The sequence below is a fragment of the Pseudopodoces humilis genome, chromosome 5, assembly GCF_049639895.1.
Source record: "Pseudopodoces humilis isolate 2021_Gansu_Grassland_sample_001 chromosome 5, ASM4963989v1, whole genome shotgun sequence".
In the NCBI taxonomy this organism is placed as follows: domain Eukaryota; kingdom Metazoa; phylum Chordata; class Aves; order Passeriformes; family Paridae; genus Pseudopodoces; species Pseudopodoces humilis.
The window spans coordinates 16,765,549-16,792,800 of NC_142204.1; the positions used below are offsets into that span (position 1 = coordinate 16,765,549).

A 27,252-nucleotide genomic window follows, 5' to 3' on the forward strand; every position below is an offset into this window, starting at 1 on the left:
GGCTCAGGGCATTTCCCTCACTCAGTCTTGTTTAAGATGCAGGTGCAGATTGCCTTCTCCCTCTCTCAGTTTTCATCTTATCATTTTGGACTGAATCTTCTTTAGGGGTAGTTTTTATCTCACAGGTTAGAAAACCATTACCCCTAAATGGTACATTTTATCCACCCTTTGACCTTATGGATCATAAAAATATGAAATAAGATTGTATTTTTCCATTTAAAAAAAAACATTTTTTATTTTTTTTAATATTTAAGACCTTTTTTATTATTTACTTAGTTTCTCTGAAAAAATTGAAAAAAAGAGACCCTGAGCTGTACAGGCCAACCCGAAATCTTCACATTAACTATAGCTTTTCTTCCAGAGCTAGTTGTTAAATTTACCTGAAAGGTCTCAAGGTTCTGTTTTTTGATGGAAGTTTTGAAGTATAGAAGTCTGAGATACAATTATTAATTTCAGGAAGAATTCACCCTGCACATCAAACTCCTCTGAATTTTCCAGGTTTCCAGGACCCAGGGTCACGGAGCATGGCAGTCCAGTCTGGGGAGCCCAGTTTGTCACTGATTAGAAGAGGGTGGGCAGAGGACAGGCAAGCAAGTTTTGGGGGCATGGAAAATCCTAGATGTGTTCTTCCCGTGAGATACAGGGCAAATGTACCTTTTCTTACATGTACAGATCGTGCATGTAGCCAGCCAGTGGGTTCAGTCCTAAATCTCCGGTGCTTTCCACCCCACAAAAAGCATTAATAACAGAAAAGTTGGAGAAATGTTTTTTCCCCTAGAAGACAAGAGTAGAAAGTCTAAAACTTCTCAATTTGATTTTGAACCCTATGGTTATTCAGGACACACGAGTCAGTACAGAGATCAGCCCATGCCTTATGAATTAGTAACATTCAAGGGTCGTGATGGGAGAAACATGAAGACAAAAGATACTGTTCAGAAAACAATGATTATTTATTTATCAGCAGTACTGGGACCTTGAAACAATAACAAGCTGTTCAGCCACCTAAAAAAGGTCTTTTTATACATTTGTGGGAATGTCAGAAGGCTGTTGATTTTCTCAAATGTTCTGACTGGGATTGGGACAATGGGTGGAGCAACTTCTACCTTCTGCAGTCCTCATTGGTGAATTAGAGTTGCCTGTAGCTTTTTAACAAATTTTTATCTTGAGATCAAGTATAATCCATGTTGGAATTACTGCCCTGTGAATTCCAAGCTCAGGGCAAAAGTAGGGTAAAGGTAGATATAAAATAAAAGCAAAGAAATAAAATCCGAAGGAGCTGCAAATGGAGGAGGGATTTGGTCCTTTCTTTAAAGAAGAAGTACCTGAACATTTACTTCTATGCATTGAAAAATAAATTGTTTGGTTTCGTAATTTTCCAGCAGAAAGGAAACTGTATTTGAGACTTTCAGGATATCAAACAGGAGGAAAAGCAGCAGCTCAAAACATATCTCGTCTGGTTTATGGAAATGGAAATAACACCACTAGATGATGGAAGAAAAAATCTTTATAAAACATGGGAATAAGGATACAACACATCTACAACTGTGAGTCTGAATTATAAAGAAAATTTGTCAAAAGATCACTATGCTCCAGCTTGCAAACCTCTGTGTGTTATGGTGTGATAATAATTCAGATGTGCTGGTGAGCCCTACATAGACTGAATGTCTTTTTAATCGAAAAACCTTTTCAAAACAACAGATTGAAGAATAAATAAACTAAGAAAGGTATTTTCGGTGACTGTGGGGATAAGAGATGAGGTTGTGAGGGATCTCTGGGGGAAATCCAGGCACAGGTGAAGGAAAACGTGGTGTGAAAATTGGAATACCTGAGGAACCAGAGAAGAAGAAGAAAGCCACCATAAGGAGTATGGCAGTGATGAAGGAGATTCTCCGATCCAGAAATCTCTTGCTCGTTGTTCTCATTCCGCTTCTGCTGCTTCCTCTGCCACTCATATACCCCAGCAGTGTAAGTACATTTTCATTTTCTTTTTAACAAAGCCTCTGAGTGCAGCAGGTAGTCCTGCTGATTAAGTTTACAGTGTGCAAAACAAAACCAAAGACATCAAGAAGCACAGGTCTTAGAAAAATCAAAGGCTCAAATTTGAAGGACTGTGAGGGTCCCTGAGAAATCATCACTAAGAGCTTAGAGCTACCTTGAGTCGTGTCACAGGCAGAGCTGAAGAGCCAGGTGAAGCTAGAAAAGCACTGCTTTAAAGCAGAAATGTTGGATCTCTTTCTAAAATAATATCTGTGTGGAAGGGGGAGCAGAACAAACACATCCATGATATTTTCCTTAAGGAGAAAGTCTTTAAAAGGGATGTTTATAGAGTCTTGACTTTTTTAGCAGTAAGTATGCATGGGTGGACTTTCAGTTTAGTGAGGGTTTATAAAGACACCGACTCAGGTGAGGCAGGACCTAGGACTCGGTGACAAGGCATTGGCTGCTCCAGAGCAGGTGTAGGCACCTCTGCTGGAACATTGCAGCTCTGACAGTGGCTCGTAAATGCTGCCCCAGAGACATACACAGCAGTGCAAAGGAGGGAATATCCTGTGCCTAACACACACACCAAGGAAGGAGGGAATGCAGCTCTGTTCCCGACGCTGCTTTGGAGATACCGAATACCTTGACCACGTGGTAGAGTCCTTTCTTTGCACATCTCTACAGTTGTAACCCATAAAATAGCAATGTTCTGCTACCTTAGAGAGGTGGTGATATTTAACTTAGCAAAATCTGCAATGTATTAAAAATCTGCAGCTTGTCCTTCCCCATCGACCTAGACATAAATCTGTCCAAAAGGTGCAGCAATATCCATTCCATCCTCTACCCTGCTAAAGATTAATTCTTCCTTAAAGTATCAGAGGATTCATGAATACTAGCACTTTATCCAACAGAAATGCAAAGGATTGGAAATTGCATAGCTGATTTCAAAAACAAAACAGTAACGTTTTGTTTGGAAAATAAACCAGGATTTGTAGAAAGTAAATGTTCCTGCACCACTGAACTGTATGTTGCACTTTGAGTTTTCCTGCTTTGAGCTTCAACGTATTTTAGCTGTTCTCTTACAGTAGTTTTTCATCTCTTTTATCTCAAGAGAGGGAATGAGTAACAGACAATTGTGCTCTTCAGGGAGCAGAGAGGGTCACCCTTTCACAGAGGCTTGTTTTACAGAAGGGTTTAATCTCCCCTGATGTCACTGGAAGGGTGACATGAAAAGAGATGCTCCCTGGCACGCTCAGCCAAGGGGGTTGTAAAGCACCTTGTGGTTGTTGAAGCAGGAGTTCACTGACAGGATTGCTGCAAGAATTGCTATTGCACAGTACAAGCTCCTCTGCACTGTTACTCTGCACCTGGTCGTGCTGCTTTACTGCAAAGTGATGTGAAAATCCATCCAGAGGAAGTTTACATGCATTTTGTACATATCTGAGTGACCACAGAGGTCAAGGTACAGCTGACAATCTGATCAAGAGCTGGACAAATGTTTATAGTGCTATTAAGAAAACATCTACACCAAATAAACTCAGCTTCAAGTGCTTTTGTGCAGATTTTACTTTGTTACAACCCATTAACTATGATTACTTTTTGAATATGAAGATTAAATTAGATGCCTGCTCAGATGCTTGTATTTTTACAATTATATTAGTTTTTTGTCATTTTTATAGAGATTGAAATTACCAGGTCATTTATATTTGCATTTCTGCAGGGAAACAGTTTGCAGTTTCTTTGATGATACCAGCACATCTCTGGAAATATCAAAGGAGCATTATATGTAGTGGCAAGAGAGATCAAAGGGAGCACAAGAGCTCAGGATTATTTGTAGATGCTGCTAATGGGAATAAAATCCACAGCTTCTTTTATAATATTTGTGAAAATAAGTGGTTGTGTGAAAAATAAATTTGAGAAAATTTGCTTGAATTCTCTTTCCCCTTCAAAACCCACAGGTTTGGACATACATAAATGCCTTTCAGGTCAAAAAAAGTGAGTGTTTTACAAACTGAGTGTCTTTTTCATTCTGTCCTTATTTCCTTCGTTGTTTACAGTGACATGGGAGCATTTTTGCTTCTTTTCTGTAATCTTTATCTAGTTTTTTTTTTTTTCTTTTTTTTTCTTTTTATTTGGTCATAAAGCCACCAGAGATGCCATAAGGCATGCCACATGATTTCAGTCAGCTGGGGACAGGCTTTTTGTGACCACTGTTCCTGTGGCCACACTGCACCCAGACATTTGGATGACTCCTGAAAGTCACCTGTTGGCAGAGTTGTGAGACCTGCAGTACCAGGAGATGTTGGCATCTTGATATGCCAAATCTGCAGAATGGACCCCAAAGCACAGGATATTCTCTGAAGAGCCACAGTTGACATATTTTCATTCCCCTTTGGTTTTATATACACAAGCTGAAGGATGGAACTTTAGCATGATCCCATAAAATCAAAGATGCTATTCCAGAGGCTGGACTACCTCTTTGCAGATCTTAACCACATGTCTGCATGAAAGATATGCAAGGGGCAAATAAGTGGGCAAATTTCCAACTTAGACTTTATTCTTCCTTTTAATAATTCCGAGATCCTTGGATATCTTAATTACAAAAGTAAATGCATGACCCTTGGGGTGGAGTTTTTAGCCATGGCTTCCTTCCAGCTCCTCTTTTCTTTCACCTAAGGGACTGACTGAAGACAGATACTTAGATGAGAGTCCCTCCAACCATCCCATGTTTTCCTATTCCCTGTTTCAAGCTCTGAGGTGGGTTTAACAGAAATTTTCAGCTGTAAAACAAGTGAGGAGGGTGAAACAGTTAAAATTACACTGGCACCGCTTCAGTGTAATACTCAGTAGCTCTGGTAACCATTAATTAAATATATAAACTCAGTTAATTAAATAGAAGAGATTAATATGGTTTCTCTTGGAAATAAACTGAGAAAAAAAATGAAGTTGACAGACAAGCTGATTAAGTTTTTAGTGGAGATTAGCAAGCTTGGCTTTCCCAGTACTTGCTTACAGTTTTGTACCATTTAAAAATGCAGTTTATCTGGGTTGGTTTTTTTTGTAAAATTATTAAAACCTAGTGTTATAGGAAATACAACAACTTAGTTGCCATCCCAGTTAGGTTTTAGTAGAGATGAAAATTCCCTTTGTCCTATTCCATTTTCACTACAAGCCTACTTTATTGACACACACAGAGTAATAAAATATAACAACAATCACTCAAAGAAATTAAAGAGAAGTACATTTTTGAAGTGAGAAAATGGTCTGGATTCAGCTTAGGCTGAAATTTACCTTATTAATTTTGGCAAAACACACATCTGGACTGCTCTAAAATAAAAATTGTTGATTCTTCTTTAATTAGAAGTTCTTTTTCTCCTCAGACAACTGCTGAATCTGATACAGAGCCCATGCAAACATTAGCAGAAGCTGATGAGTTAAAAATTAAAAATGTGTCAGAGTCACAAGATCATGAAAAGGGCCCTATGCTCTCCTCTCTGTGGAATATTAACTTGAGACATAATGTAGTTAAAGGTGACTGAGCAGCAAACTGGCTAATCCAGAGCTAAATTTCTCCAGCAGCCTTTCAGATACTCTTTTCAGCCTCTCAAGTGATTGGCATTTTTCTGCTCAAAGGAAGTTAGGTTTTCTTATAAATTTCTTTCAGTTATATTGGTGTCCCTGCTTAATAGAATCACAGAGTCATAGAATCATTTGGAAAAGTTGGGAAAGACTTCTAAGATCATCAAGTCCAACTGCTAACTCATCACCTCCATGTTCACCCCATAACCATATTCCCAAGGGCCACATCCACATGTCCTTTGAAAGCTTCCAGGGGTGGTGGATCCACCACCTCTCTGGGCAATCTATTCCAAACCCTGACCACCCTACCAGTGAAGAAATTTTTCCTAATATCCCATATAAACCTGACATGACCTAAACCTAATTTGTTGAATTATACCAGTTTAATGTTGCACTTTTCTGAAATAGGAGTCAGAGCAAGACCTGAGAGGTAATTTAAATCCAAGCTTCTGAGCAACTTTGGTTACAATACTTACACAGGTAAAAGAAATAGTACATATCAATCTGTCTTACCTTCCTCTCTGGACTGTGTTCTGCCTGGTATTACTGTAATCTGTACTTCAAAAAAAAAGATGAACAGCTGATTGTGGCTCTTTATTAGAGGTAATGTAAAAATGACATCTATAAAGAATTTAAATACAAGCTATTGATTCATTCCATTGAACCTACATCCCTGTATAATTTCACTAGGCTTTGCCACTTTGTTCACAAAACTGATTGAAAAGAATGAAATTTAAGACATGCTCTTCGATTTGCACATGGATCTGTGAGAACTGCTTGTGTGACCTCTTGAAAGCTGCTTGACTTAGAAGTCATCCAGCCAGGATGGATGTATAATGTATAAAATTATATTTTAAGAGACTCAAATAGCATTTTTGAACAATTAATTTTCTAAACAATAGCCATTTCTGAGCTGAGACTCCGTTTGGCTCGATGAGCTCATATGGAACATCTGGTGCATAATGAAGAACAAATAAATTTATAGCTGAAGTAAATCAGTGCAGACCTACTACCTGCCATAGAACAGCAAGTTAAGGCCAATACAGGACTTGGCTTTAAATTTGAGAAAGAAAAAAAAAAGGTAAAACCTTTTCTTGATGATAGTTTCTGTAATTATTATCAGCAGATATCCTCAGGTTTCTAAGTATAGCATCAGGAGAACTCCAATGAGAGCCATAAATAAAGACATTATCTTAGGAATGGACCAGAAGACTTCCATACACTAGCTGAGTTTTTCTGTAAGAATATTCATCAGATAGCACTTTTCTCTATCAAATCCCAGCTCCCCATGACTGCTCACCATGATGCTCTCATGCCTTTTTCTACCAGAACCTTGGACAGCAGCAAATTTGTTTGATTAACTCCATTCACCCATTGTCTTCAATCCTGAAGGCCTGTGGTCTTCCAAAGGTTTGTAGAAATGACCTGAGCAAATAAAACCAGCTAAAAAAAGTGTTTGCACACTGTTCAAACAAACAAACAAACAAACAACTCAAGTTTTCAGAGCATTTCCCAAAACAACTACAAGACAGTTTTATGGCAGATGTGAATGCTGTAATCTGGTCCTGAGAACTAGCAGTTCTTCTCTTTGTCCAGGACTGGAGAGAAAAATATGCAGAGATAACGGGTCAACAGGTCTAATCTGTGGAGCCATGACTGTATGCTTGGTAAATATTGGATTAGGGAAATCAAACAAATTTGCAAATGCACTTGAAGCCATTATTTTGCTGACAAATAGGCTTATCCCAATGCCTTGCCCTGGATTACGTGTGAAAACGTTCATTAGGGTCATCTTCTCACACTGTCCTTTGTCCTTTGGATGTCCTTTACATTCACTACTAGATGGTAGGCAAGATTTCACACCCAAAGAGCTGCACCTTTGGAGGTCCTTTTTGGTTTTTTTTAAACCCAGGCACCCACACTCTGAAGAACACTGTGGATGAGTTCACAGGGCTCCCCACAGCACGCGGTGGGGCAGCACCACTGATGCTCTGTGCTCTGTCCCTGCAGGAAGCCTCGTGTGCCTACGTGCTCGTGGTGACAGCTGTGTACTGGGTCTCTGAAGCAGTGCCTCTCGGGGCAGCAGCCTTGGTTCCTGCTTTCCTGTACCCTCTCTTTGGGGTCATGAAGTCCAGCGAGGTCAGACCGTTGTGTGTTTGTATTATTTAATGTTTTTACCCTCTGCTAATTATTTATACGAGGCCGATCTTAGTGCAGCAGCAAGACTCCGAGGTATGGGAGGCAGAAGTGTACATCTTGTAACGTGTAACTGGGTCCCACCAGCTCCTTCTTCACCTGAAGATAGATACAGGGTATAAAAAGGCTATATTAGCCAGGAGAGATGTCCATCTTTTCCACTACTGCACCAACAGCAATTACCAAAACCATTGCACCAAAGAATCCCACCTTTGCCCTCCTCAAATCCGTGTAAACAGCAGCTATAGGACACTCTGAAAAGTTTCCTTCCAATTTTATTTATTATGGATGTCATATAAGGCAAGAGGCTATATATGCTAAAACCAATTACCATTTATTGCAAAAGACTAGATAATTTTGATATCCAGGTGAATGTCTAGTCCTTTTTCAAAGCTGTAATCTACTGCTGCACTGTAGCCAGGAGTTCTCAGGCAAAGGAGCAGCTGTACAAAAAGGTCTCTATGATCAGCCAGTCCTGAATTTGCTTACTTGAGGTTTTTTTAAATGTTAATTTCTTTCATTATATGCCAAGATTTATTTTCTTTTTTATTTTCCTTACAGCTTTTTTTGCCCTGCTTTTTTCCATCTCTTTTTGGGGGATGAGGGGACAGCACATTTGAGTTAAGGACAATTAGTACAATAAGAATACAGAGGAATATATAGAAACCATAAAATTTTTGGATTTCTCTCACAATCTAGCACTGGGAATGCCTATAAATGGACAGAGACAAGCATGAACCGCAAGTTTTATGACTGCTTATTCCCCCAAGTTTTGTAATAAAATGAGAAACATTTTCATACCAACAGAATTCAGTATTTTCACAATCTTTTCTTCCTAATATAAAGGTAAAGTAGATGGGCATTTTCATTAAAAATTTGGCAGCACATTGGAGAAGGAAATTTAATGTCACCCTGGGAGAAATTCAATGCAATAGCAATTAAAGTGACAGTGAGACAGACTACTGCAAAGAATGTATTATTTGCTTTAGGAACTGAAATAAATCCCTGCATTCAAAAATAAACAAATATGAAGATGTTGCAGTATTTCCAATCTGCTGTTCTGGAGTGATTATTGCCCAGATAATTACTACTGTTTAAGCTGCAAATTACTCACAGGGGCTTAAGAGCATGAGCCAGTGTGTCATATATATTTCTGTTGATATTAATAAGACTATTAGCATTCACTTATTTCTCCAAAGTGGCTATGAAAGGAATAAAGGAGAAAAAATCCAGCAGATTCTTCATGCTACTGGATTGATGCATTTCCTCCATTCACCTCATTATTTTTTGAAAAGGTAGCAGAAAAATAAAGAAAGTTAATGAGAAAGAAATCAATGTAAGAAAGCCAAAAAGATGATATTTAAAAGTTCTGGCACACAATTATGATGCCCAAGTCTATTTAGCCACCACAGGGATTTATTAAATAAATGTCATTAAATATATAACTTGTTGCAGATTTCACAAAATAACATTATTGTCATCCTTGCACTTTATGGAGAAGAAATAGAAAGGACAATAGAAAAATTATTGCTTCCTCTGATCTTACTTGTTTTAAAACACTGGCACCTACATTTGATTAGAGAACTAGTTTTAAACTGAAGAAATTATGTTTTTGAACAATTTTACAGAAACAGCATAGGGAAGATTGCATCAAAATGATATGAAAATTTTTGCTAGACCCCAAGCATCTGTTTGCAAGTTTTACTTTCTCCCATTTTGTTTGTTTTTACAGAAGTATGTGTGTATGTTTGTGCAAGAATTTTATGGTTTGCCTAATTTGTCATTTTTGAAGTTGCTTCACAGAATATCTTCTCATATTTTAGCAAGACCCACATCCACAACTCCTGCTTTGGAGGTGGTCTCTGGATACTTTACTGAGCCAGTGATGGTTTTTCTCATTGTCTTTAAATTAAAGTTATTTTTCTTGAAATTTTTCCCTCTTTTCCTGATAAAATGTTAATGGATTTCCAATGTGACAAGTTTTGGCTCAGGATTTGTGGATCACTGCAGAAATATACCAACCATTTTTTATTGCCTTCAAAGACCAAGTCCCAAAGGACTTTTTTTCTGATGCTGTAGTCTCTAGGGATGCCACACTTTGCCCAAAAGCTGAATAAGACAAGAATAAATATAGGCAAGACAGACAACAATACCTCCAGAATGAAAAAGCAGATGAAGCACATGAATAAGCTGCCCTCAGTGCAGTTTTGTCTGTGCTTGTTTCCGTATGAGCCTCGTTGAGTATGACTGAATTACTGCAGGCACTGAGCATCCTGCTTGCAGATATAACATTTCTCTTGATCTCTTCGAAACTGGGAAGACCATAAACAATAGGGGAGAGAGCCTTATTTGTAAACACAACAAAAAAGAGATGAAAGAGAATATTTTGATTTATGCATTCTTCATTTTCTCCAGCTCCCTGTCCTTCCTACTCCAGGGAGTGCAAAAATGCACAATGCTATATTTCTTCCCATTCAGCACACTTTCTGTGTGCTTCCTTAACTGACTGCTTCCCCCTGGCCCTTAATGCAGGTGGCTGCTGAATATTTCAAGAACACAACTTTGCTCCTCATGGGTGTGATTTGTGTGGCAGCTTCTGTGGAAAAGTGGAATCTCCACAAGCGAATTGCCCTGCGCATGGTGATGATGGCTGGAGCCAAGCCAGGCATGTGAGTGAACCTTTGGCTTTGGGGTAGTCTGAGGCTGAGAGCAGCAGCTTGAAACCCCTCTGATCTTCCCATCCATGGGCAAAAGCTGCCTCGGTTTGGGGCATTTTTCACACCCATCTTTCCTTTCAGAGTTTGAAAGCTTACAGGTTTTCCCCTCCTTTTTCTGCCACCTCCGGCTCCCCGTGTCTCCCTGTGCTGCACTCCAGGCTGCTCCTCTGCTTTATGTGCTGCACCACGGTGCTCTCCATGTGGCTTTCCAACACCTCCACCACAGCCATGGTGATGCCAATCGTGGAGGCAGTGCTCCAGGAGCTGGTGAATACTGAGGAGGAGTGCGAGGTCATCACGACTGCAGGCAGCACCGTTGCCGAAGAAAACAAGCCAATAGGTATTTGTCAGTATTGGCCACTCTTTTCTCATTTGTTTATCAGTGACCAGACTTCTTGATATTGTTCAAATTCTATCCAGGTCTGATCTGTCTGACTTACACTGCCAAAAACGCTGATATGCACTCTTTCTTTTTTGTGATATTCCTTTCAAAAAATGTAAGGAAGTTTTAGGAGTGACGGAAGAATAGGACTTGGGAAAATATTTATATTGAATTAGGGTGTCTGCTGTATTTGTGTGTTATAAACTCTTGGTCATAGGATTTTACAGGGTAGTTAGAAGGAAACCTTTGGTAATAAAGTCCAGGAAATTAAGAAGCTCAGAAGTTTTGTCTTGACAATGCCATAATAAAAAATTGATAAGAGCTCTAATGTTCATTTTGTTCATTCCTTCCCAGATGGAAAAGGTTTAGGAAGAAAAGAATCCCTTTTTTTCTCTCACTTTACAGTCTCCAGGCTGAAAATTATTTAATCCAACCTTGTCTCTTACATGTAGGCATCATTGCCTTTTAATTGCCAGATGCACATGATCAGTACACTACAAAACAATAAAATGCCACATCAAGAGTGCACTACCTGAGACTGTTTGGGCCAGCTTCTGTTTGCAGCAGCTCCTCCAGGTGCAGTGGTGGGACCCAGGGGCCCAGCTCAGCTCTCACCCCAAGGGCTGCTCTCTGTTCCTCTGTTGCAGGTCTCAGCGAAAAGCACGGCCAGCCTTCGCTGGAGCTTGTCTTCATCAATGAGGAGTAAGAATGAGCCCTGTACACCAGGACTGGACATTTGAGCCCTACACAGGTTGCAATGAGATGAACCCAGGAGTAGAGCCAGGAAGGGCAAGAAAGACCTTACAAGTGAATGTTTCACATGTGACTGACAAGGAAGGCTTACATGACAAATGGGATTAATGCGATGGTCTGGATCTCACTAAAACTTCACAGTATTCATTTATTTTTTAACACTATGGATATTCTAGGGAGAAGGAAAATATTTCTGGGGGTTTGAGAGCTCTTTTGAGGTCTGGGTTTGTGCTGTGTAAAAAAGTGCTGTCCATGGATTTTTATTTCTGTTCCCCTGATGGAACAGTGATGGACAGGATCCAAGCACAGCATGGACTGCCCACAGGACATATCCAGAGGGACAACACTTACAGAGCGTTCCTGAAGAAAGTCTGAGCTGCCTGCATTTCAGAGAGAGAGGAGAGTGGAGGGTGAGGGGACATGGGAGGAGGAAGAACCCACAAAAAAACCACCTCTCATCCCGTAATAAATTTGTAAAAGTTTTCTTTAAATGTAGACAAATTTCTTCATAAGTTTGAAACGCTAGTAGTTTCTATTTGGGATAGAATCTAGTAAAGGGAAAGGATAAAACAAGAAAATTGCTTTGTCAAATTATCTAATTAGCTATCAGTTCAAGATACACAAGACAGCATGCAAAGTTAGTGTCCTAAAAATTTATTATAGGCCAATTTTGAGGAGCATCTTGTGAAGTGTGAGAACAAAACTGCACAGTCCCTGTTTGAGCTCCTTCTGTATTGTTCATAACTATTCAAAATAAAAGAGAAACATTTTTCTTTTATTTTAAATTTTAATTAAAATTATTTGGGTTCTCCAATATTTATGGTTATCTCTTTTTATCCCAGCCATACTTTCTGTGCAATATAGAATCAAATATTCGGATTGGTATTGTGCCATTTAATCCCTTTAAACCCTATTGAAGAGCATGTGTGGGATATTCTGTACAGAACTATTATTAAAATAGGATTACTTGAAAAAGAGCTTTGAATTTGGCAGGAAAAGTAGCACATCTTCTGGAAATAAGCTCAGTGGATTTTTTGCATGATCCACATGCCACACAGGGCAGGTTTTAGGGAAGGCTTTAATGTGGTACAGGTAGGTACTCAGAAACAACATTGGAAAAGTTGGCAGAGGAAGAACTTGACTCAAACAGGCAGCAGTGGTGCTGGATTGCCTGGTGATTCACTCCACAGAGAGTCCTCTCCTAGAATGGGGTAAATATTACCAAGAAACAAATTTTTTCTTGCATGGAGGTGGAACTCCACGCTTGCACAGCTAGTGACTGAACTGTGAAACATAATAATGACCCTTATTGTTTGGCCAAGAGCTCACATAAGAGGTTGTAATGAGTGGTGTTCAGCATTTCAGTAGGCACTAGCTCTCCTGCAGATGTTTCCCCTCCTACCCACGACATGTTCCTCTTGCAGGAGCTGGGTGAACAGGCATTTTTAAAGTATATTTCCCTTTCTTTGTTTTTAGTGCTACTACTGACTTCAGCTCCTTGATGCACTCAAAGGTATTGTCATAAGTGGTATCTTCTGTGCTACGCCATCTTCTAATGCAGGAACCAGCAGAACAAAATGCACACAGCTCTGAAAAAAACTGCTGGTCCCTTTATTTCAAATGTGTGGTGCTAAAGGAGGTATTGCAGAATGTCCTGCTTTGTATTTAACCTGTCAGCCTGCTTGCACAAATCAATAGGGGAGCATTAGCTCCATAACAGCAGCAGCAGCATAAATACAAAACAATCTTAGTCTGTTGTACTCCTTGCTGCAGATCCTGAGATCCAGTCAGCAAACTAACAATTCCATATGGTTTCAGCAGCCTGCACATATCACAGACTCACAGGCTCAAGGGACTTGGTAGAGTCTCCTACATGACAGAGGAAAAAGACATAATATCATTATAATCTGACTTTAAAAAAAAAGAGCAGGAGGTTTAAACCATTTTTCTATCCCCAGAGTAAAACTAACAGCTGATTTTTAGTGGGTTGGATTTTCTTATAGTTTTGGAAACTTTTTTTCTTTTTCCTTTTTGGTCCCAAAGCCTGCCACCCACTACCTTTACAAAGCACCACAAATTCTATTCCAAGTGCCCCTAGGAACACAATAAAGGCTAATCCAAAGGCATTTTCCTTCTTGCAGAGTATGAACGGTGTGCACATGATAGCCAACCCTGTTGGAGCAATGAATTCCACAAGCAACGGGCAGCACCTCCCTCAGGTAAGGAAATGTTAGACCTGGGGATGAGGCAAAAGACAGATGGGAATATCACCTGCTTCCCACTGTTTCAGATTTGTTCCTTGAAATAAATCCTTCTCCATGGTCTCACCACAGCCACAGCTTGGCCCTTTGCCAGTTCTTGCTTCCATTTAGATGCACCCACCACAGGTATGTTCAGAAGACCCTTCCCCAATGCCTGGGACAATTAATTTAATTTTCCATCCAGTAATGTGATCACAAGTTTCCTTTATTATTTGACTGTAATAGCCACTTTGTTTCTGCAAATCCTCCTTGGACAATAGCCCAACTCAAAAATAACAACCCCTGGCACACAAAACCCTACTCAGAATGAAAAAAGCAGCAGGCACAGACCATTAATCTGTTCAGCCACTTTGTTAGGTACTTTTAATAGCCACTTCCTTTTTTGTCTTCCAAAATACCCAGGCTCAAAATCCTCCATTTAATCAATTCATTCTGGTATTTCTACTTCTCTTGAGTGGATCCAGGATGAAATTGCTGTTTGGATGATGATTCTGTAGTATCCTAATGGCATAAGTTTATGTCCACGAAAGAATAGGCTAAAATCAACACATGAATTTGCCTTCACAGTTCAAAAACAAGTCAAAATACAAATTAGTAAATGTAACAAGCCTTTCTGAACCATTTGCTGCTGTTTTCCTCATTCTTAAATTACAGGGTACATGAGAAGTGCCTTGAAGTACTGTACCATTTTTCCCAGTACAAGGATTTGATCTACCAACACAGTTTCCTGTCACTAATAAGAAAGCTGCTTTTGGAGCAAAATTTGCTGGCATCTTTTCCTTCTGTATTCCCACTGCTCAGCCTTTTCCACACCATTTTGAGGTCCCCAGCTCTCCATCCCTAATTAGAGGCCCTGAGCCAGTTTAAGTGTGATAAGTTCACCAAGCCTTTGTGTGGTGGCAGCTCCTAAACCTCAAGGATTATGGATTCTTTCTGCTCAGTGCTGGCATCCCGTCCCTGCAGCCCTCAAAGGCTTTTGGTGTCCCACTGATATTCCAGTCAGACCTGGAGTTGGCCCAAACCTTAGCCAGAAGTCCTATTACTGCTTGTTCTACATTTTTGTCACAGACCAGGCAATTTCAGACCCTGGGACAGGTTTCCAGGACTGATCCCAGTTAATCCCTGAGAAGAAAAACCTGGCCTCTTACACAAACCTTTTGCTTCTCTGGGCCTCCTATGACTCTTGCATTAGAGCAAGCTGGGCTGCAGTTCTGATCACCTGCTTTCCTTGTGAATGTGTCCCCTCACAGGCTCAGATCCTGGTCCTGCCCCCTGAGCCCTCAGATCTCGGCCTGAGCAGCAAGTACCAGACCAGGCACGACCACATGGTCTGCAAATGCCTCTCACTGAGCATCTCCTACGCAGCCACCATCGGGGGGCTCAGCACCATCATAGGCACCTCCACCAGCCTCATATTCCTCGAGCACTTCAACAAGTAAGAGACACTGGGGTTTGGTGAGAATGGTGGGTGAGTCATTATCATCCCTGTGGGTCATTTCCTGCCTCAAGGAGCCGCGGTAAGAACACTCTCTCCGAAGGAAAATTCTACTCTAATGTTATTACCAATGGTTAATGTTTGAAAGTTAATACATATCCATGTCTTTCATGCAAAGTACAAACTCCTCAGCATGTGGTAACATTGAGGTAACATCAGCTTCTTTTGATTTGACATACTGATTATCATGAAGGCAGCAGGCACTCTGGAAAAGTAAACACTAAAGCTATGAAGAAAGAGCAAAGAAGACAAAGAGGTCCTCACAGAAGAAGAAATGTCATAAAAACAGCTGCTCAACATGCAGTGGAAAAAAAACCCACAAAAACAAACCAACTTAGATATGTGACCTTACACATTTGCTGCAGAGAAGATGAGAAGCAGCTTCCTGATCACCCAAGTACTTTCCTTTATGATAGACCCAGGGCTCTCAAAGACATGAATGGTTCAATGTCAGAAACATGAATGTTTTTCTGTCAGAAGACTGGTGGTACTTCACATGCACAGAAACACATCCAAGCTCAGATCTGATTCTGACCATCTACTGCTGCCAATACTGCCTTGATATCTCTCATTTTTCTCTCTTAAACGGTGGTAGCAAAGAAGACTAAGTTCAGAAGTCATGCTCAGTCCAAGGATTTTGATTTTATAGAATTTTCCAATATTTTGCTTTTATGATAATTACATCAAATGTACACATCCAACATCTTTGTCAGAGCACAGCAGAATTCAATCAATATTTGTGTGTCCCATGAGAAGACATAGAAAGAGGTTCTGGGGTGAAATCATTCTGAAGTCTGACAACCCTAAAAGAAGCTTTAATATAAACCACAGGTAGGGATGGAGTTTCACTTCAGGTATTTCCAAGTGTTTTTGAAGCTGGCCAGACAATCCAGACTATCTGGTGTTAAAGGTTTGGAGAGCTATACTGTTTGTTGGTTTCAGTCTCCATAGGTAATGCAGCAGTTGCAAATGCAAACTGATGGAATTTTTCTCTCACCCCATGTCAGATATGTATGCCTATAGATGTGTGTGCAGCTATGACTACTGGAGGCCCCTGTCCCTTTACTGTTCTAACCTCTCATGCATCCTCTTTTTCATTTACAGCCAGTACCCAAAAGCTGAAGTGGTGAATTTTGGAACTTGGTTCCTGTTCAGTTTCCCCATCTCCCTCATCATGTTGGTGCTGACTTGGTTCTGGCTGCACTGGCTGTTCTTGGGCTGCAAGTGAGTGGAAGTTGTTCAAGATATACAGATTACAAAAGTAGGGCACCCGCAGCTCCTCTCAAACCTGTCTCATAATGAAGTTTTGACTGGCAAATGACAGAATTTAAGGCACAATTTCCTTCTTCTTGCCAGAACAATTACCAGAGGAAATCTCACTGCTTAGCTACCCTTTACAGTACCTTCTGCACAGACAAAAGTGTAGAGTATTGCTGCTTGAGATTGAAGTGCCCAGGTATTGCTGCTAGAAATCTGCACTAAACATTCAATTGGTTTGGAGTTTTTTCATTCTTATGACAATGAGGATTCCCTTGTGGACCAAAAATCTTGTTATAAGTCCTTTTGAAAAAGCACAGTTTAAAAGATAAATAGAAAAATAACTGCAAGTGAAAAAGTTACTTTTCAGATCTGCCTCCATCTCAATGAAATTAACATAAAACCAGTTAAAATTAAAGGTAGACTCCATATATATTTCTCTTTAAAGTGGAAAGGACTCACAGCCTAAGAGACAAATACCTTTAATACCACTAAGTCCCTAAGCCCCAAAAAAAGAAAAAGTTTCAGTCTTCTAGCTCATATGTCTAGCACATATTGTCTTTACAAAGTTAATGAACACTGCCTAAATGTGTGCATTTAGAATGGATTAGTTAATCTGAATTAAACTGTGATGCAGACACATTTACTCAGAATTAAATTGGCCATTAATTTGATTTAGTTTACTCTTAAAAGTAAATTGAACTGACATCACTGTTTCACCCAGGTCAATGAATAAATTGATAATGAGTTCTGTTTGCTTCTGACCTTGACTAGATTTGAAGAAGTAATTTAGAGGTGAATGGCTCCACACCCCTCTCAGTCAGTCTCTGAGTCTTGTAATTCCAAATGAAAAGGCTGATATAAATTCTCTCTACATTTTTTTCTTTTAATCTTGAAAAGAAACAAGTCCTAACATGACCCTCAATTAATTTGGTTTAAAAAAAATAAAATTGAAACTCCACATTGCATCCAAGACTCCATGCTGATTAATGTTGTTCTAAATAATACCAGAGACTGCAGCATTATTGACTTTTTGAGAAGCACTAGTTGATTCCAAGGCTCCTTAATCTCTGTCTTCTATTCACTGCACTTCATTAAAGAACATATTATGCTGGGAGCTGGGCTTCAATACTCTGCCTTCACATCCTCCTGAGCCTGGAAACACTTAGAACATGTTGAAACAGCTGCCTAATGCTTGTGCATAAATGTTTAATGAATTCCCGTAATGTTATTTTCCTAAGAAGCCCTGTGCCATCAATCTGTTCTTACTTGGCTCAGCTGAGCAGCATTTCAGACTTTAAGGCCCTTGACCAGGTCAAAGGTGAAAAGAATGGACACATCAAGGGATCTTTGCCAGCAAAGAAGAGCTAAGGGTAGAAGCTGTACAGAACTGCCCTTTATAAACCATATCTAGCTCTTCTCCTCCAGCTTGGAAGCTCTTCCAGCCTCGTCTCTCCCTCTGGTAGAGTTTACCAAAATCTAACAGCAAGATTTTCAAGGAAATTTAAAATTAGATGAAAGGCAGTGCTAAGTGAGCTAAATAAATGCATTACATATTCCCATTTGCCCATGGGAAATGAAAACCCTGGTTAAGACTTTTTGTTGACCAGACAGGACCCATCTGGATCTCAAACAATGAAAATTCCTTTGTGAGTCTGGCCTTAAGCAGATACATTGAGGGAGATTGCAGTCCGTGTTTTGGCCAGTGCTTGGGTGCCTAGTGAGGTACCAAGTGACATATTAAAGTAGCAGGAACCATAAAAGCACCCATTATCAGCTAAAAGGACTATAAAAGTTGTGCTGCCATGGTACCTGAGGCTGCTGCCTCTTTTAGACTGGCTTAGGTCCTGTTACACCTCTGTGTGACAGAGGGTACAGCTGGAGTGAAAAAGAGGGATCTGTGGCTCAAAGCACAGTAAAACAACACTTCTGGAAAGAAGAGAATGAGAGGGCTAAAGTGAGCTTGAAAGCATCTTAATTTCAATTAAGAACGTCCATGACTTCTTATAGAATGAAGGAAAACTGGATAACTAAGGAATTCACTTAACATCCATACAAATGTTAATATTTCAATATTAAGGATCAATATATACAGCTAGGGAATATGCTTGTGTTTTCATGTCCCTGGCAGAAGTACAGGCATTTTTCACCTGGACAAAACACCAGGCTGACTCCCCTGGCCTCTGTGGTGCTTTTCTGGCTGTGCCTGATTTAGAAACAGAAGTTATTGTGACAGTATAAGCATAAGCAGACAGGTTGTGGCAGCTAACATGATCCCAAGCACAGCTTTCTGTCATTATGAATCCTGAATATCCAAGGCAAATATGGTCTCAAAAGCCAGAGCAGGCCCCAAATATGTTGGATAACCCTAATCCAACTGGAAAGCATAGTTAGCCCATGAAAAATTTCTATTGATAGCTGACCTCTGTCACAATCTTTCCATGTGGTGAGAGACACTAGCCATGTCTTCTGGAGGTTTCTGGCAGCTCTCTGAGGAAGCCTACGCAGAGGGAGCCCAGCCATGGCTCAAGATGGCTCAGTGATACCAATCAGTACTAGTCAGAGCACCCTGGGGACCTTCCAACTATGTCTACAACAGAATCTTAAAAGAACTTGAAACCAGATTAACCAAATATCACACGCAGTAATTTCCTTTCCCATTGCCATCAGGCCTTGCCCCAGTCACATATCTCCCAACAGACCCTGATACCAGAATTTTCAACCTACCTCACTGCTGTTTTTTTTTTTTTGACTACTTTTTCTCCCCCTCTTTATGCCCTTGACTAATTTTACTGTGCTATCTCAGTTTTAAAGAGACTTGTTCTGTGAGCAAGAAGAAGAAGACCAAACGGGAAGAAATGTCAGAGAGAAGAATTCAAGAGGAATACAAGAAACTGGGAAATGTTAGGTAAACCAGACCTGCCTTCCTTGGGAATTTGCCTCTCTAGGCCAAACCATTCTCTCCTATTGCTCTCCATGTTGCCTTGGGCTCATGTAGCTTATTCTAAAGCTCCCAGCTCAGTTTCCTCCCTTCCAGAATAGAAATAGAACTAAATGCAAAAATGAACAAAAATCAAAGGCTTTGTTACAAGCATGCCTAAGCCAACATGTGACTCATTTATTTCTGAGGAAAATGGGGGAAAAAAGGGAGGATTTGAGTTTATTACAGGGTTCAAAGGTTATCTGAGTCAAGGTTTTTCTTTGAACACTAAAGGATCCCTTCTCCTAATTCAGGCACGTACTTATTTTAGTGGATAGAAGTTCAACAAAGGCTTTTTCCTATGCCATGAGCTGTCCAGCCTTCCCAGTTGCCTAAAATATTTATGCACGATGGCAAGAAATGTCTCTTGAAAAGATTATTTGGCAAGATTTTCATTTTCTAAAGGGCTGATATGGCACAGAATTCCTCCTTCACAAAACAGCTTTGTGCTGTTTTAATGGAAATATTGACAGATCAACTGCCTGAATATGATAAGCTCTGAAACTAGACTGTTGTTCAGGCTGTGCCTAAATATGAAATCTTTCTTAATTTAAATCTATGCTAAATTAAAAATCCTTAAGCCACCTCAAGTATCCTCAAGTCACCTTGTGTGCACCATCTGTGCTAGTTTACATTGTCATTTGCACTTAGGTTTTCTAAACTTCTAAAAAATGCAAGACTATGTTTACAGTGGAATGCTAATATGAACTTCACCTTGTTAACACATTTAATCAGATAATAATGCAAATACAAAACAAGCATTTAGAAATATTTTCCTTCAGGTCTTGCTCATGAATGATCGTATTGCAAATACAGATGGCTATTTTTAGCCTATTTCTTACTGGGTTTAGATGGTTTCAAGCTGGGAGCCAAATGTAGAATTATTTAATTCAAACTAATCTTCCTTGCTATTTTTCACATGGTTTTTATCCTTTTTTGAAGCCAGTTTCTACTTTCTTAGTTCTTCTGGAACTTGCTCTTCATACAGGCCTTGGAATTACTTCCTAGCTTTCTCTGTTTTTCATTTCTAGCTATCCCGAGATGGTGACTGGATTCTTCTTCATCCTGATGACCTTGCTTTGGTTCACTCGTGAGCCCGGCTTTGTACCAGGATGGTCATCATTTTTTGAGAAGTGAGTAAAATCCCCTAAACAACTGCACAGGAATACAACTTTGCTTCTTATGACTTCCTACTATATATATATATATTTTTTTTTTTTCCCCTAAGACATCATCAGCCACATTTAATGAAGCAGTGGAAAATGGAGTCTTTATTAAAAAATTAGGATTTTTTTTTTTGCTTTAATTATATTTGCTTGTATGATGAAAAATTCCATTCTTTCTCAGTATTCAAAGTAAATTAAGTAGAGAAAGTAAATTAAACCACTTCAAATGTAATAGAATAGGAGGGTCAGATGTTGAGCTTAAAATATTTTAGTGCATTAATAAAGAAGTTTTCACTAGAATATATTGCAAGTATAATTGAAATTAAAACTTTTGACAAAAAGTCTTTTATCAAGCAAATGTCCACTCAATTAAATATTGCTGAGAACGATGACTGAAGCAAATAATTTCTTTTATTTTAAATAATATTGAAACAAATTACATTAAAGCTTATTTTAACACACTTTGCACATCAAAGTATAAGTGATCTGAATGTAAGTTTTCTTTGTATTGCTACTGTATAAAGTTAATTTTTATTCCAATTTTGAGAGAAAAATTATTTCTAATACTGTGATTTTATGATGATCACTGGAGTTTGGCACTCCTCAAAATACTTTTAGAGAAAGAGTTTTAAACATTTAATTTAAAATCAATCTACAGTTCAATTCTAAAGGATCAGTTGGGCTTGGCTTTTCCCCAGAATGTGTTTACTTTTCTTACCACCACAGTAAATACACTACATTTCTGTACCTCCAAGTTAATAGATTTGTAAACCAAAAGGGACTATTTTTTTTTTCAGCCAGAATGTTAAAAATTATTGAGCTGTGATTGAAGCTGGCTACCAGACTCAGTTAATAAATGGGAAAAAAATCCAATTAGTATCTTTGACATGCAGGCATACTTTTCTAGTGGGCTGTTAGTATGACTTCAGATGTGGGAATACAACTGTACCTGCAGAAATGTGCTTGGAGATATGTACCTGCTTTGGAAATGTATTCTGTTAATGTGTTTTTATGAAAAAAAAATCCCGTTGTTTCTTTCCTAGGAAAGGTTACCGGACTGATGCCACTGTTTCTGTATTTCTTGGGTTTCTCCTTTTCCTGATTCCAGCAAAAAAGCCATGTTTTGGAAAAAGGAGAGAAGGTGAGGAGAATGCAGTAAGAAAGAGAGCTGGTACATTTTTCAATGATTTTTCAATTATTTTTCTTTTTTTTTGGTCTGTAAAAAGTTCCCAGAAGATAGTTTTATGTTGGTAAGTCAAGGTTCAGTTTCTCCTCTGATACCAGGCCTTCCTGCATCAGATCTCCTTTTTCTTTGTCTTAATTCATATTGTCTCATTCAGAGGGCGACAAACAGGTCTTGAATTTGAGACTGCCCCCTCTTCTGTGCTAGCAGAGTTATTAGACTTTAGGACCAAGGACTAAGCTTTAGGAAAGGTTTAGATGGAATTCCATATTAAAAAACTATATTGCAAAATCAGCTCAAGATAAACCCAAGTAAAAAAATTAGTCATCATTTATACAGTGGAAATCACTGTAATATCTTAAGATAAACAAAAGAGAGATCATAAAGTGCCAAACAATGTTCCAATTTTGTGCAACGCTTCTCTCACAGACTTCTTGATAATGAGATTATTTCACATTTGTTTGGGTAGCACTCAGTGGTTTGATTGGTTGGCTGTGCCAGTCTTTCAGCAGTGCTGTATGAAACTAGAATTTTCTGCACAGTCTTGTGCAGAGATTATAAATTTATATAAACATATATTTTTACACTGTCATATATTGTACAGGTTTTAGGAAAATATGAAACTCTCTAACTCCTCCTTCAAGAAAACACTCAGGCACTAAAAAAACCAAATGTCCTCAGATAAAATCTAGGGGCCTAAATGCACTTCATCAAGCATCATGGCCTGCTTCATAGCCCTTCTTTGATATTATAATCCCATCATAACACCATCTCTGTGGTCTACAAATATATGTACATGCATATCACAACACAGCTCACAGTCCCTCAAAAAGCTGTAACATGAAAACACAGGGGTTTACAACTATTTACATCAACAGAGCAGCCAAGGGAAAGTCAGGGTGTTTGGAATGAATACACTGCATTTTCTGAGGCCAGGCTATCCAGAGAAATAGGCTATGCACTGCCTCTTTGCTTCTCTCTCAGGTAGTCCCATGCACAATCATTTATGTTCTTGTGAAAAAATGTGAAGATCTTTGCAAAAAGGGCTGTACAATACCGGTCACACACTTTATTTGATATAGGAGATGGTGAAAAGTCAACAGACATTAACACACTGGAGCCCATCATTACCTGGAAGGACTTTCAGAAGACCATGCCCTGGGAGATCGTAGTGTTGGTTGGAGGAGGTTATGCCTTAGCAGCTGGATGCAAGGTACTGGTGTAGTTTTGGGGTTTTTTTATCCTCCTTCCTAAACATATTATCAACCTGCTCTTTTATTCCTTTGTATGCTCCTCAGTTTGGATTTATGATATGGACTCATACAAGTTTGTACATAATGTAGTAGGCTGCACTCCCTGCACTCAATATATGTCTTCCTTGCTATTTATTAAACACTGCAGTGAAATCTAGTTTACTGAGAAAAAGGAAATGCAGAAAGCATAGACCTAAAGATTATTTTCTGGTGGGATTCTCTAATGTGAACTGACACAGAAAGAAGAATCTGTTTTACAAACATACCAAGCATTTAGTAATTCTTGTGCTTCTGTCCTTTCCCCAGACCTCCGGCCTCTCTACATGGATTGGACGTCAAATGCTCTCCCTGAGCAGCCTTCCCTACTGGGCTGTAACTCTGCTGGCTTGCATCTTGGTGTCCATGGTAACAGAATTTGTTAGTAATCCAGCAACCATCACCATCTTTCTACCTATTTTATGCAGCATGGTGAGTTAAAATAGCGACATTTTTAGTCTGTTGTTTCCTCACAGGCTTGTGGGAATTTTTCAGGGTGTCAGGGTCTTGGCACTCTGTTCACATGCCTCACCATGTTCACCCAGCCTCAGTTCCCAAGCTACTGTTCTGTAGTCTTGGAACTAGGAAAAATAATACAATTGGGCAGCCAAAAGTGTATTTGAGCATCAAGGAATTTATAATACCTATCAGGCAAAGTGCACTGAGGAATTCATATGCCAGGTACAGAAAAGGTGACTATGGAATCAACAAGTTAGGTGAATTTCACATCAAGCTTGAGATGCTTTTGGCAGTGTTATTTTAAAGGTGTTGTTCATTACGTAGTAGTCACCTGCTCCCTACTTGTGAGAAAAGACTGCAGTCCTGAATTTTATTTCAGAATTAGAAGTGTTCAAGGGGTTGATCTGGTAAGCATACTGTCTTCCACCATGGAAAGCAGAGATGTTTGTAAGGGGCAGAAAAACATCAGGATGCTGTTGAAAAAGGTAGAAGAAAGAGATAGTAATTTAATTTTATGTTGGAATAGCAGTTACAGAAAAATTTCCTTTTTTTTTTTTTGTTACGTAATGTGAAAATTTTCTTACCAAGAATGGAGGTCATAAATCATCTTTCCCTATTATAACTATTTTATGGGATTATCCTAAAGCATATTATGGGAACAGTTCTGAGTAAATATTAAGATGTGGTCAGATCAAAATATGTAATTGTGTTTCTGTGGCTTAGGAATTCAGATTTGCCTCTGCTCCTGAAAAAATATTCAGAGCAGCGGTCTACTTGTAGCATGAAATGCCATCTTAAGGCAGACTCTCTTTTTAGATTGCAAAAGTAACCTGGAGACACTTTCCTCCCCAAAATAACTGTGGCCTTGTTTATCCTTCCTTCTCCCTCTCATATAAAACTGGGCCAAAGCGATGTAAATGAAAATGGAAAATTTTATCACCACTGAACACTGCATTCTTTAGCCCACTGTAAAGAATATTCCATCATCTCTGCCTTCTCACCATGCAAGTTTGGATCATGAACAGCTGGTTCTCTTAAGCACTATTCAGGAGGACATCACATAATGTTCTCACAACATATTCAACAACTGGAAGAAGCCAGTTCTTTGTGTTAACCTGTTGTGAGTTCTTGTGGATCAGGACTGAAGCAACAGTCAGTGTTAAAGTCCAGAAGACACAATACAGAACGACACATAGAACAAGTGGGAGAAAGAGTGAAGGTGTCCTACTATAGTAGCAAACTCCACCCTCCCTCATGGTGAAATGTCTCAAGAGAGATCCCTGGAGCCTCAAAATTATATCACTGTTCTAAAAAAACCCCAACCAACCAAAAAATACTTCCACGCCTGTTTAGAAATTTGGCAGGTGCAATTCACAGCATACAGAGAGGGTCCTTTCATACTAATTGTCAGCTGTGACTTTTATGGGTTAGGTGAAACACTTCTGTCCCTCTGTTCTTCCAGTCAGAAACCCTGCTTATCAACCCTTTATACACCCTGATTCCTGTCACCATGTGCATCTCGTTTGCGGTGATGCTGCCTGTGGGGAACCCTCCAAATGCCATTGTCTTCAGTTATGGGCACTGCCAGATCAAAGATATGGTGAGTCTTGGCACTGGGTGTATCCTCCTGTGCTTCATGCAACTCCAACACCTAGTCCCACATCCAGCAGCCAACAATAATAACCAATAATAATAATTGCATTGGTGCAATAATAATTATTATATTGGTGCTACTATTAATTAGTGATGTCTGCACTGCTTTTACACAATAGAGCTGTCAGGTTAAGAACAATCACAGATCTGCTGTAGGATGCACACATTTCTTAGCTGTATTTTTTTATGAATGTAATGGTCTAAAGAGCTTTAGGAGTATGCAATCCTTTGCACTGACCTACTAAGACAAGCACAAGAAAGCATAAGAAACTAGATTTATCACACAGCTCCACAGTAAGTCATGTGTGTGTGGTTTAATTCCCGATTCTGATTATCCAGTTGAGAATTCCAAGTGGTAAACTGAGCAGTGAATGAACTGCATCAGTCTCTAACTATCATTCCTGAATACTCCAACATATACCCTGACACATATTCTCTCATTTATGCTTTTTTTCTTTTGTTCTAGAAATCACTATACATAAATTATCACACTATATATGAGTCAGTATAGATCTTACTGCTTTTTGTTCTTTTTTTTTTTTTTTCCCCTATGTTAACTGTTTTTGACCAAGTTGTTCTGATGCATTTTGCTTTTACAGGTGAAAGCTGGCCTGGGTGTAAATCTAATTGGTCTGGCTGTTGTCATGGTGGCCATCAACACATGGGGAATTAGGCTCTTCCAGCTGAACACCTTTCCAGAATGGGCAACAGTCAGCAACATCACAAGCCAAACATAATCTTCAACGAAAAAAAGAGCGAAAGTGCAAGACCAAAGCAAATTGGAACAAAATATTGAACATACATTTCACCTATGAAAGAAAGAAGGAAACTTGTGCATACATAGAACCAGGATCCACTGTAAAACCATGAAAAAATCCACTGGGAAGTCTTCTGCAACAGCTTTTCAGTTCAGAAAATCAGCATGAGTTAAAAGGGGAGATTAGCTTTGCTCTATTGCTGTCTTCTCTGGGATACCATAACTCAGAAAAAATCCACTCCTCCAAATTACCTGCCTATAGATTTTTCACACCATAGAGCAGTTATGTAGGACTTGTATGTAGGACTCCAGTAGCAGAAGACACATGCACTGGTGTACTCAGCAGTAGCAAATTCAGTCCTACTATTGGCTTCTACACTGAATGCAGGGTGAGCCTTATTCCCAAATCCAGAGGAGTTTTATAAGCCTACTTCTTTTGAAGGCAAATTCCTATTTTTTTTAGATGACTCATCACTGTTTTGCAAAAACCACTTTTCCACCTAACTCATATGACCTGGACAGAAATCCAGCTACCAACTACCAGCTACAGCACTTCAAAGGGATAATAGAAACCACCAGAGAGGAAGGAGAAACCTCCCTGGGAGGAGAATATGGGAGGTTTCTTTACACAGCACTACTATAAGTTTCCAATATTGCAGTACTTGCAGTCTCAGCTTTGGAAGGAAGCTTCAGGAACAGAAAGTTTTGTTCAAGACCTTTTTAATTATGGCTGCAGTGGGAGTTCTTTCAGCAGGGGAAGCTTGACCAGCAAAACCTTACCAGGCCAACACCCCCTATCACTCTCCTGTCTCTTTGGCTGCTGTTAAGTACTTGTGATTCCCCTGACAGACAAAGTCTCATCCCCGATGGCACTCAGTGCTACTCCATGAGTAAGAAGGGAGAGGGCTGAAGTGGAGTGGTGCTGGTGTATCTCCCCGTCCTATGCATTCACTGAAATGTCACACCCCCTGCTCTCTAGCAGCCCAGAGAGCAGGAACTTCCAAGGTAGGAAACTGTGGCTCGAGAGCAAATAACTACAAAGCCAAAAGGCCAACCTCCTTATCTCTCATCAACAAAGTGAATGCCCTGCTTTCCTCACTGGATCCCTCTGACACTCATTAAGTATTCTCATGTATTATGTCCAG

General features: G+C 39.5%; 1 protein-coding gene across 1 annotated transcript; it reads left to right on the forward strand.

Moving 5' to 3' along the window:
• The first annotated feature begins 1,362 nt into the window (after positions 1-1,362).
• On the forward strand, positions 1,363-27,148 carry SLC13A4 (solute carrier family 13 member 4). Its single transcript, XM_005527914.2, has 16 exons — positions 1,363-1,965; positions 7,570-7,698; positions 10,288-10,424; positions 10,631-10,812; positions 11,502-11,556; positions 13,084-13,120; positions 13,749-13,826; positions 15,119-15,303; positions 16,468-16,587; positions 19,427-19,528; positions 20,632-20,733; positions 21,810-21,907; positions 23,032-23,162; positions 23,509-23,670; positions 25,160-25,297; positions 25,950-27,148. The coding sequence occupies exons 1-16, from the start codon at positions 1,867-1,869 to the stop codon at positions 26,085-26,087; spliced, it is 1,893 nt and encodes a 630-aa protein (XP_005527971.1). The 5' UTR covers positions 1,363-1,866; the 3' UTR covers positions 26,088-27,148.
• The last annotated feature ends 104 nt before the right edge of the window (positions 27,149-27,252 follow it).